The sequence below is a fragment of the Labeo rohita genome, chromosome 23, assembly GCF_022985175.1.
Source record: "Labeo rohita strain BAU-BD-2019 chromosome 23, IGBB_LRoh.1.0, whole genome shotgun sequence".
In the NCBI taxonomy this organism is placed as follows: domain Eukaryota; kingdom Metazoa; phylum Chordata; class Actinopteri; order Cypriniformes; family Cyprinidae; genus Labeo; species Labeo rohita.
In genome coordinates, this window is record NC_066891.1 from 1,735,539 (window position 1) to 1,747,691 (window position 12,153).

Sequence of the window (12,153 nt, forward strand, 5' to 3'; positions counted from 1 at the left end):
CCATGAAAACTAAACCCATTTACTGCATTTATATGCCAAATTACATTCAAAATGCAAATACAAATATATATATATATATATATATATATATATATAATAAATAAAAATACAAAAATCAATTTCACATTACTTTAGAAAAAGGTAAACATTACAACCTAATGGGGGGCAGTTAAGGGGTTAATTTCTTTAAAAAAAAAAAAAAAAAAAGAGAGAGAGAGTAAAAATTGACTAAGCACAAACTTTTAAATGGTAGTTTTATATTGTTACAAAATATTTGTTTTAATTAAATGATGTTCTTTTTATTTTAAAAGAGTATTACAGGTTCTAACAAAATATAAAGCAGCACAATTGTTTTTAACATTGATAATAAATCAGCATATTAGAATGATTTCTGAAGGATCATATGACACTGAAGACTGGAGTAATGATGCTGAAAATTCAGCTTTGGGTCACAGGAATAAATTACATTTTAAAATATATTCACATAGAAAACAGTTATTTTACACTGTAATAATATTTCACAATATTACTGAATTTTTGGTTAAATAAAAGCAGCCTTGATGAGCATATATATATGTATGTATGTATGTATATGTATATTCTGGAGCTGGAGGACTAAAGTCAGTCCATCAGTCCTGTTATTCATGTGCTCTTCCCTTCCCCCATCCACTCTGTGTGTGTGTGTGTGTGTGTGTGTGTGTGTGTGTGTGTGTGTTTCTCACCCTGAAAAGAAAAGACATGCAAAGTCATTAACAAGTGTGTGTCTTTGTGTGTGAACTCACACAGATGGTGTTTGACTCACAGCTGTGAGATTAACTGAACCCACAACACGCACTCAGATTGATATGCCTTTCCTTCTGCATTCAAGTGTTGTGAAAATATGAAAAAGTGTTTTAAAATGCCACCGGGTCACAACCTTGTTGTACAAACAGTGCAGAAAGACGCTGATTCAGAACAACATAATCACACACACGCTTGACCATACAGAAAAAATAGACAGGCTGTGTGTGTGTGAATATTCTGGTCTGTTTTCTTTAGTTGCTCATGACATACCGCTGTCACATACACTTCCTAGGTCAAAGGTCATGTCGGACTGAATTAGCGCTTCTATTTACAGTCTGTTAATTGGCCTGTGAAAAACTCTGTCTGTGACTTATAGAAAATACAGCAGAATCAGCACTGGCTTTTGAGCCTTTTTCAAAGATTTGTTAACGTTTGTGAAAGTCTCTTCTGCTCACCAGGACTGCATGTGTGTGATCATAAACACAGTAAAAATTGTTAAATATTATTACTATATAAAACAGCTGTTTTCTATGTGAATATCGGTTAAAGTGTAATTTACTTCTGTGATGCAAATCTGAATTTTCAGCATCATTACTCCAGTCTTCAGTGTCACATGATCTTCAGAAATCATTCTAATATGCTGATTTGCTTCTCAAGAAACATTTCTGATTATTATCAGTGTTGAAAACAGTTGTACAGCACAGTATTTTGGTGGAAACTGATGCATTTTATTTTTTCAGGATTTACAGATAAATAAAAAGTTCAAAAGAACAGCTTTTATTTGAAATGGAAATCTTTTGCAACATTATAAATGCATTTACTGTCACTTTTGATTAATTTAATGCCTCCTTGATGAATGGAAGTAGTAATTTCTTTTGCTCAGGCTCAGCGTGTAGTTGCTCAGGTGTGAATTTTGCGTCTGGATCCGTTCGCGCTCTCTTTGTTCCCAACCTCAACATTCCAGGCCAAATTCCAACACCTCCACAAAGAAACACAACAATAGCACTTCCTCTGGCTCCGGGACACTGATCCCAGGCCTGTAGAGACGGAATAAATCTGAACTGTCAGAGCCCTGGAGAAACAGACTCCAGATGATATTTCCTTTAATTTGTCAGTTTGTTTAATCTCACTGAATCAGCAGATCTTAGTACTTTCATATCTACAGGATATAAAATACTCAGATTGACAAATTAAATTTCTATGAAAGTATAAAAAACTCAAATTGACTTCCTTTTCTTTCAAAACATTGATCTGTTCTATTGAGCGGCCTGATGTATCAACTTCAGGCTTGACAATGGTGAGAGTTTGGGGGCGGGACTATCTGTCTGACTGACCAATAGCGGACTGTCACCACCTCAGACCTCGTAATATCTCCCCAGCAGCAGATAAATGAAAATGTATCACTATAGTTTCCAATCTTTTAGATGCTATAGACACCCAAATGTGATCCCCATGCAAGGAACGAGTATAAAGTACCTTTATCTTGTATAAACCCCTAGTGTATAAATGTTAAAATATTATTTTTAAAAAAGTACTTTCTATTAAGTTACATTAAAGTTATTAAATGGTTTTCTACACATTATAGTACTTTATTGTTGGATGTCTTATTTATTTATTAAGATTATTTTACATTTATGCTTTTATTTTGTTTTACTATTTACTATCTAAATCTTTTTTTATTTATTATAATATTATTTTTACATTTCACAACATTAGTTTTACACTTCTCCTTTATATTTTTATATTTTTAATTATATTTAAATCTCTGTTTATTTTTAATTTTATATTTATTTATTTATTTGTTGTCTTTATTTTAATTTTTGTCATTTGTTTTATGTATTTTCTTAATATTCTTATATTCTTTTTCTTATATTCTTAATTTTTATGTATTGTAATCTTATATTACTTGATTTTTTTACAGTTTTTTTTTTGTTTTACAATTTTTTTTAAATGTTTTTGTAATATTGTAAATTTTTACATTTTTTTTATTTTATTTGTACATGTTTTAATGTATTATTTTAGATTTAGTTGTTTTATTTATTTATTTATTTATTTTTCAAATATTTTATTTTTGTTCTCATTTATTAATTTTATTTATTTTCAGCCTATTTTGTACTGATTTTATGTATTTTCTTAGTCTTAATTTCTAATCTATATCCTATGTAAATATTTTATTTATTTATTATAATCTTATTTTACTTTTATTTATTTTACATTTAGTTATTATATATATTTACTTATTTTAATTGTTTTGTTTTTATTTTTCAAATAATTTATTTTTGTTCTCATTTATTTTATTTTATTTATTTTCTGCCTGTTTTTACTTATTGTATGTATTTTCTTATTCTTAATCATAATTTCTAGTCTACATCCTATTTAAATATTTTTACATTTATTATAATGTTTTTTTTTTTACTTTTATTTATTGTACGGTTTGTTTATTATTTTGATATTTTTTTTATTGATAATAATATACTTTTATTAATTTATTTACTTATTTATTTTTCAAATTTATTTATTTTTATTCTCATTTGTTCTCATACACTATTTTATTTTGCAGCTCCATAAGATCACAGTGACAGTGTGTTTGTCTCTCTGCAGGCGTGTTGAAGGACTACCTCCGTGAACTTCCTCATCCTCTCATCACCAAGCAGCTGTACGAATCCGTTCTGGACTCAATGGCCAAGAGGCCGCTGCAGATGGGAAGCGGCGGCTGCGAGAACGACTCAGCCGACACGGATCACGCCGTCAGCTTGCTAGAGATCCTGCCGGAGGTTGAGAAGGTACTAGAACGTTCTGGAAGGAAACGTCCTCATAGGAATCATCAGTTGTCCATTTCTGATATCTAACAAGTCTGTTTGTGTGTCAGGTGACCCTGAGGAAGCTTCTGGATCACCTGAAGCGTGTGGCGTCCCACCACGAGGTGAATAAAATGACCTGTCAGAATCTGGCGGTGTGTTTCGGGCCAGTTCTGCTCAGCCAGAGACAGGAGGCGTCCTGCCACGGGAACCGGGTCTTTATCGACTCTGAGGAGCTGGCCAGCGCTCTGCACTTCAAGAAACACATCGAGGTCCTTCATTATCTGCTCCAGCTCTGGCCAGGTGAGACTCACACCACACAGTTTCACTAGCGTGAAGCTTAGAGCTTTAAAACACAAGTGTGTCATGATTGGCAGATTGTTCCTTTAAGGCTCTGTCGAGTGTCTTGTGGTCGTCTCATAAACCTCATCTCGGGCTTAAATCACACTCTTGCTGCCCATCCTGACACGTCCTGCCACAGGCCGTGTTTTTAGACAGATTTCTGCCCCGCTGTGTGCGTGACTTCCTCCAGCAGGCGGGAACGGTACAGTAAACCTCAGTCTATAATTACGCGCATTCCTGTCTTAACCTTCAACTCCGGCCGACCCGCCTGCCTCACCCTCAGAACAATCAGCCCGTTTAGAGGGGCCTCTCGCTGCAAAAGAGCCTCCGTCAGGCGTGGAGAAACTCCCATGAGGCCAGCTGCACTTGTCCTGCGCTGGGACGGCTGTGTTTTTGTCTGCTTGTGTGTCAAACTGTGTGTGTCTCCACATGGACACATGATATGTTGATGCATATTTTGTTTCTTGCATTATGTGCACAAAGATTTTTTGAAAGGGTTTTTTTTTTTGTCTGAATTACATTAACAATGAGGCTTTACTAATCTAAAAAAAACATTCAAAGGTAGCCTACCATATTTTTGGACAGTGCACCATGATAATGATAACAATTCTTAAAAAATAAAGAAATAAAGTAATTCATTAAATTTTTTAATCAAGTTTTTATCTTGTTTTTCCAGTAAAATTTCAGAATTTGAAACTTTAAGAAATTATATAATGTATGGATTATATAAATTATACTTATTTTAATCTATTTTTAATCACTTTTTCATTAAATTTGTAATTATTTATTTGAATTATTTTTAATTTAATTATTTATTTAAATATTTTTTCCTGTAAAAATATCTGAACATCATCATTTTTAAATATTTCTTATTTAATTTAATTTAATTTTATTTTATTTTATTTATCAAAACCCTGCTTCTAAAACAAGTCTGTCTATTTTAAACAGATTAACTACTACAAATGATGTCAGGTGATTAACTAAGTTAAGTTAAATGTTAAAACCAGCTTAACAGTTTGTGCGTATTTAGAAATTCTAGCCTAAAGCCTGCTTTAACATTCTTAAAGTATTTTTATTGTAAAAACATTTTAGTTTGTTATGGTTAAGAGCTACAAAGCTAATTGTATAGATCATGTTTGTATTCTGTAATTTAATTGTGCTTGTTTGTTTGTTTATATTACTTGTCCCATCACATGTGGGGCGCAGCTAAAATCCTGAGGGTTTAAAGGGCAGATCGGGACAGGTAAACAGGATTAAACGGGTGTGTTTTGTGTGTCCTCCACTAGCCCTTCATGACACAATCTCAGTATCTTGCTAGCACGTAGATTTGTTCGAATAGGAGCTAAAAATAATGATATCTTGCCACCGTTCTGCTGCTTTCCTGGCCGTCACCAGATCTACCGGGATTACGACTTCTGTGGCAAGTTTAGTAGGTTTTATAGAGTTTGGCTGAGTTCAACAACAACATTTGAGGTTTAGCCAGCACCAACTGGGTTGGTGTCAGTAGTTAGGATTTTTGAGTTTGTTTGGGGTTTTGAGGCATGTATCTCATTTGTTCTGCATGTTTTGAGTTTTTCATAATAAACTGCATATATTATTGCCAGTTTTGGGGAATAACTAAATAAATTTTAATATCATCTTATAGCAGGGGTGTCAAACTTCGGTCCTGGAGGGCTGCAGCCCTGCAGAGTTTATATGCAACCCTAATTAAACACACCTGATCGAACTAATTAAGTCCTTTAGGCTTAATTGAAAACTGCATAGTATGTGTGTTGGAGCAAGGTTGGAACAAAACTCTGCAGGGCTGCGGTCCTCCAGGAACTGGGTTTGACACCCCTGTCTTACAGTAAGATGCTATTTGTTAGTAGCTTACAAGTTTCAAATTTGAGTAGCTTTTAGCAGTTTCAAAGTACTTTCCCCAACACTGGTTATTTCATATATTCTCTCATTATCATTATTTGTTGTTAATTTGTACTCAAATGATCAAACCCATTGTTTGTTGTCTTCATCTTGCAGTTGTGGACGCTCAGGGCAAATCTTCATCTCCAGTTCCTGCCCCAGTGGACTCGCTTCCAGCGGTAACAGCAGCCGTAAGGAGGAGGAAAGAGCGTCCACAGGTGTTGAATCTAACCGAGGCGGACATGGCAGGTGTTTTGCGGCCCAGAGCTGGCCGTCTGGACAGTCCCAGTAACCGTTATGCGGGGGACTGGAGTGGATGCCGGGAAACGTACCTCCAACCAAGTTGCCTGGAGGAGGCAGACTATGATGACGTTCCCAGCGAAGAGCCTTCAAATGTGGGACAGGAGGACTTACAGAAGAGTACTGGAGATGTAGTCTCCGAACAAGAGTTGCCTGAAGTGGACGAGGCAGTGGAGAGGGTTGAGGAAATGCAGATAGAGGAGGAAGAGAGCGAGGACGAGAATACAGTTGTTTTGGAAAAGCTACAAGTGGAGGAACCTCTACTCATCAGCCCCTGCGATCAGATACTCCCAGATCAGGAGGAGCACCGACCCAAAGAGCACACCTACCAGGCCTACATGAAGATCCAGGAGATCAGCCCAGTCCTAAGCAACAGGGTCAACTTGCGGGACTTGCAGGAGAGCATTGACACTCTAATCGGCAACCTGGAGAGGGAGCTCAACAAGAACAAGCTCAACATAGGGTACTGACTCTTTACCAGAACAGTCAAAATATGACGGTGATTCCCTAGAGACATTAGCGCTATGGAACATTCTTGCTCCCATGCGCACTTGGGATGCATGTACAAGAAGACATTCCTCATGTCTGATTTGTGTTTTTTGTTTGTCTCCTGGTATCCATGTTGTTGATCTCGTCATTGTTTTTCTTCTTATGAGAAGAACTCATTGAACCCTGAGGGGTGCACCAGGTGCCTTCATTGTGTTAAGGTGGTGCTTACGACAGTGAGAGCTTTTTACTTTCTACGGAGGTACAAGACATTACGATGAAAACCAATGCACTTATGGGGCCTGCCAATAGAGGCACGGCCAGTTCAGGTACAGGTGTGAAGCCTTATGATGGGAGAACTAGGTACTACAGATAAATCCCTAAACCGGGGTACTCAGTCCTGCTCATGGAGATCCAGCTTCCTAAACCCTTCAAACACCAGATAATCAAGGTCTTGGGGTTCGCTTTAAGAGGTAGATTACAGGAGCAGGATTGAGTACCTGACCCTAACTTTATGACCCCGAACCCCACATCAGGGATATCAAATACAAATTACTCATTGAGGAGGCAGTGTTACACGGTTGTTTGGGATCCCGGTGCCCTACTCCCTAAACTCTGAATGTTATATTCTGATCCTTACACCCTAAATAAGGGGTGTCCAGTCCTGCTCCTGGAAAGCCATTCTCATCTCCAGCTGTAATTTAAACACACTTTATCCAGTTAATCAAGGTTGTGAGGTTCACTTAGAGACAGATTGGGATGGCGGATCATCAAGAGCGGAATTAAGCACCCAACCTTGAACCCTACTTCAGGGGTCTTGAACGCAAATTACTTAGTGAGGTGGTGTCAGTCTGTACTTTAGGATCCCTGCACTCTACTCTCCTATCCTAAACCATACACCCTTAATCAGGTTGTTTGAGCCTGCTCCTGGAGATCTGGTTTCCTGTAGTCTTTGGTTCCAGCCCTCCAAACAAACTTGAACCTGCTAAACAAGGCTTTGGGATTCATTTAAAGAAAAGGTGGATGAGCAGGAATGGGATTGAGCACCCCAACCAAACGACCCTGAACCCTACGTCACAGTTCTCAACTCTGGCCCTTATAATCCACTTTCCTGCAGAGTTTGGCTCCAACCCTAATTAAACACACCTGAACTAGCTAATCAAGGTCTTCAGGATTCCTAGGAAGTCACAGGCAGATGACTTTGATCAAGGTTGAAACAAAAATCTGCAAGAAAAGTGGATCTCGAGGGCCAGAGTCGAGAATGACATTGCTTATCCCTGCCTTACACCCTTCCCAGGGGGGTTTATTCCTGTTCCTATAGATCCAGCATCCTGAAAGCTCCAAACAAACTTGAACTAGCTAATCAAGGTCTTAGGGTTCACTTAAAGAGGAGGGTAGATCACCAAAAGCAGAACTAAACACCCAACCCTAAACCCTACATCAGGGGTCTTGAACGCAACCTACCTAGTAAAGCGGTGTTAGTTGGTAGTTTGAGATCCCTGCACCCTACTCCCTAAACTCTGAATGTTATAGCCTAACCCTATCTTAAACCTTACACCCTTCCCAGGGGGTTTCACTCCTGCTTCTGCAGATCCAGCATCCTGTAACCCTACAAACAAACTTGAACTAGCTTTTCAAGGTCTTGAGATTCACTTAAAGAGGAGGGTAGGTCACCAAGAGCGGAATTGAGCACCTGATCCTGAACCCTAAATCAGGGGGTCTTGAACACAACAAACCTAGTGAAGTGGTGTTAGTTGGTAGTTTAAGATCCCTGCACTCTACTCCCCTATCCTAAACCTTATGTCCTTAACCAGGGTGTTCAGTCCTGCTCTTGGAGATCTGACCTCCTCTAGTCTTCGGTTTCAACCCCACAAACACACTTAGCAAATCAAGGTTTTGGGATTCACTTAAAGAGGAGTGTGGATCACTAGGAGAGGAACTGAGCACCCCAACTAAATGACCCTGAACCCTACATCAGGGTTCTTGAATGCAGATTACCTAGTGAGGTGGTGTTAGCCGGTAATTTCCCTGCACCCTACTCCCTAAACTGAATGGTATAGTCTAACCCTATCCTAAGCCTTACACCCTTACCGGGGGGTTCGTTCCTGCTCCTGGAGATCCATGGTCCTATAACATCCAAACACACTATAGCTAGTTAATCAAGGTCTTGGGGTTCACTTAAAGAGGAGGGTTGATCAGCAAGAGCGGAATTGAACACCTGGTGAAGTGGTGTTAATTGGTAGTTTAGGATTCCTGCACTCTACTCCCCTATCCTAATCTTTAGTCCTGGAGATCTGGCTTCCAATAGTCTTGACTTCCAAACCTCCAAACACACTTAGCAAATCAAGGTCTTGGAGTTCACTTAAAGAGGAGGGAGTGGGACTGAACACCCCAGCCCTACAACTCTGAACCCTACATCAGTGGTCTCGAATGCAATTTATCTAGTGAGGTGGTGTTAGCCAGTAGTTTGAGATCCCTGCACCCTGCTCCCTAAACTCTGAATGGTATAGCCTTATAACTCTATTCTAAACCTTACAACCTTACTGGAGGGTTCATTCCTACTCCTGGAGATCCAGTGTCCTGTAACCTCCAAACACACTAGCTAGCTAATCAAGGTCTTGGGGTTCACATAAAGAGGAGGTTTGATCACTAGGAGCCTAACCCTATCACCAGGGGGGTTCTTAGGGTCTTAGGGTTCATTTAAATGGATGGTGGATCACCAGGAGTGGGACTGAACACCCTAAACCCAACCCTGCGACTCTAAACCCTACATCAGGGGTCTCAAACGCAATTCCCTAAACTCTGTAATGTTATAACCTTACTCTAACCCTATCCTAAACCTTTCATTCTAAACAAGGGATGTGCAGTTCTGTTCATGGAAGGCCACCTTCAGCTCCAGTTCTAATCAACGTCTTTTAACTTTCAGGCAGGTGTGTTAAAGATGATCTTTGCATAATGGTGGCTCTTCAAGAGCAGTATCGGACATCCAATACCCTTTCCATTCAGGGAGCGACTAACGCTGCTGGTCTAGTTGAGGCTGTGGACGTATGAGATTAAAAAAGTGACTGTTTGAGGTTTTTTCCTTGAAAAATACTTAAAACGTCTTTCTAAACAAGCTATGGACAGCTAAACATGAATATGCTTGTAGTAAGTAGTAAAATTAATATTTAATAATAGTTAGACAGATCTTTAATGCAAGTTTTTAAGATGGAATTTTAAAAATAACTTAAATTTGATGTTTATTTTGCTTTGGTGCCCCTTAAACATACTGAATGAGTACGATTTCACTTAAAACTAAAAGAGCAATCTAAGTGACCTCAGTGGTAACTCTGATCATTTTGTTTGTAAATACATCACTCAGCAGTCCAGGGATACAAACTCATCAGTATTTGACAGACACATGTATGTAAGTATGAATATAGTCAGAATATGTATTTTCAATGACGTACACTTCAGTTTGTGCATATTTAAATGTTCGTCAGCTACCTTGTAGTATTTGGCCTGTAGATCAGCCTTAAATAAAATATATATATATATTTTGTTGGATCTATGTAATGATATAACCCACAGTCACAGAACAGGGAGGGATTCTGGGTATTTTATGGTCACGAAAGTGCAGGAAATTTGAGCATTGCATGGTCAAAAGCTTTACGGTCAAAAATAAAGTGTTTCTCAGTGTCTCCTACAGCGGGATGTATTTATGCGTGTAGATAGAGATTATTTTAATTACAGTGAAATTCTGTTTTTCTCCATTTGGCAGCTGCTCACGTGTATGGCTTGCTTGTAAATGTGCAGGTCTTGTGAATGTGAGACTGAACCTTTACACGAGCCGTTCATTTTCTGATTGTGCTTCTCGCCTGACAATGCTACAGTCTGGTTGAAAATCTCATTTAAGCTCTAAATAAAGGATTTGTAACACAGCAAATAGAAAATAGTAACAATGAAATAATTTAGGTTAAGAAAGCGATTTAAAAACAATCGACTGAAAGTTTGATTGGTTACCGTAGCCTCTGTTTCCTCTCAGTGGGGACGGTCACACTAGATTTTAAGTATACAAGAGTATGAACTTTTTTTGTATGTTTTTGCAAAATAAATATAAACAACAGGATATGATGTCTTGCATATAGATTTGTCATTTGAATGCATTATGAATAATAATAATACATTCTGAATATTAACTGTCGATTTCAGTGTGCATGCTTTTAAATGTGTATTGATGTGAATCTAGTGTGACTGCACCTTTGGAGTGTTTGATCTGGATTCCTGAAGCCTGATTTGGGATCATACAGCTACTGATCCTCAATCAGCAAGAAGGAAACTTGTGAGCTGCTTTGATAAACATTCCTCTGTTTTTCTTTTCTCTTCTGCGGTTTTTATAAAAGTTTGGTTGTGCAAAAATGAACGTATGACTAAAGCAGAAATTCTTTGTACTGATATTGAGAAGTATATGATCACATTAAAGTTTATGTTTCATGCAGCCATGATGACTCGACTGTTCTTCGTCAAATATCTGGATATATTTAGCAGCGTATCTTTGCAGACAGCCATGTGAATCGAAGGTCAGCCTAGGCTACAATGAGTCACGCCTGTCCTCCACGGATTCACGTTTCGGTTCCAAACGTTCCTGTAATTTGTCACTGGAACATGAGCTGCTGATCTGTCATGTGATGACTGATGAATCAACATCAGTCTGATATGTCAGGTTAGTCCCTGTCCAAAAAAGAACAAAAGTCTGAGAACACTTGCGAAATTTTTTCCATTATCCATTTTTATCATTTCTAATTTCATTGCTCAGAGTATAGAACACAATTCTGACTTTCCTTCTCTTTTCTGAAACCCATGAGGAGGTGCATGTGAGATTACCGGCCTAATTTCCCCACATTCTTCTGCTGGTTAAATGTCATTTTGTAGGTTGATTTCTCCAGCAGCGCAGATGTGCGTCTTCAGTGACACCTGCTCTCTGTGATAAACATCCAGAGCGTCTGTCAACGTTTGGCTGCAGCTCAGACGTGCGATTGGCCCAGTCACGTCCCAAAGACCCTTTGATGTCAAGCAGAGCCTTCTGACTGGCTGCCTGGACGAGATGACCTTTGATTGGCCGGCTTTTCATAGAGGTGATTGTGCTGATGTCATCATTGTACGTTTAGCGCTTATACCGTAAAATCTGCAGCTGACGCTCGTAAATGGCTGTAAAATTACACGTCTATCAGAGTATCAAATGGAGCTTAAAAGAGAAAAAAGGTTTATCATTGCTGAAACGCAGCCAGATTTAGTCAAAACTGCCTTTGTTTGCCCAACAGGAACAGATTAAAGAAAGAAAACCTTGAGATAGATGTCTAATGCACTGGATGATGAGAGTTACAGAGGCAGAACAGAAGATGTGATTGTTTGGTTCATAAAGACATGCAGCTTCATGCAATAGAGACAAAAAAAGCAAGATTAACCAGAGTTTGTGAATTAGTGTTATTGCACACAAAGCATCTTAAATATATTACAACTGAAAATATGTGAAGAATATGAAAAAAAAACAGCATCCCACAATGCA

The 12,153-nt window shown here is 38.3% G+C and overlaps 1 protein-coding gene across 4 annotated transcripts in view; it reads left to right on the plus strand.

Annotated features, from left to right (window-relative positions):
• syde2 (synapse defective 1, Rho GTPase, homolog 2 (C. elegans)) overlaps positions 1-11,085 on the plus strand; it is a 51,816-nt gene extending 40,731 nt beyond the window's left edge. For all 4 annotated transcript variants that reach the window (XM_051096398.1, XM_051096399.1, XM_051096400.1 and 1 more), the window contains exons 6-8: positions 3,385-3,566; positions 3,653-3,884; positions 5,940-11,085. In XM_051096398.1, coding sequence (XP_050952355.1) covers positions 3,385-3,566; positions 3,653-3,884; positions 5,940-6,592 — 1,067 coding nt within the window. In that variant the 3' untranslated portion in view covers positions 6,593-11,085. The remainder of the gene's footprint in view (positions 1-3,384; positions 3,567-3,652; positions 3,885-5,939) is intronic.
• The last annotated feature ends 1,068 nt before the right edge of the window (positions 11,086-12,153 follow it).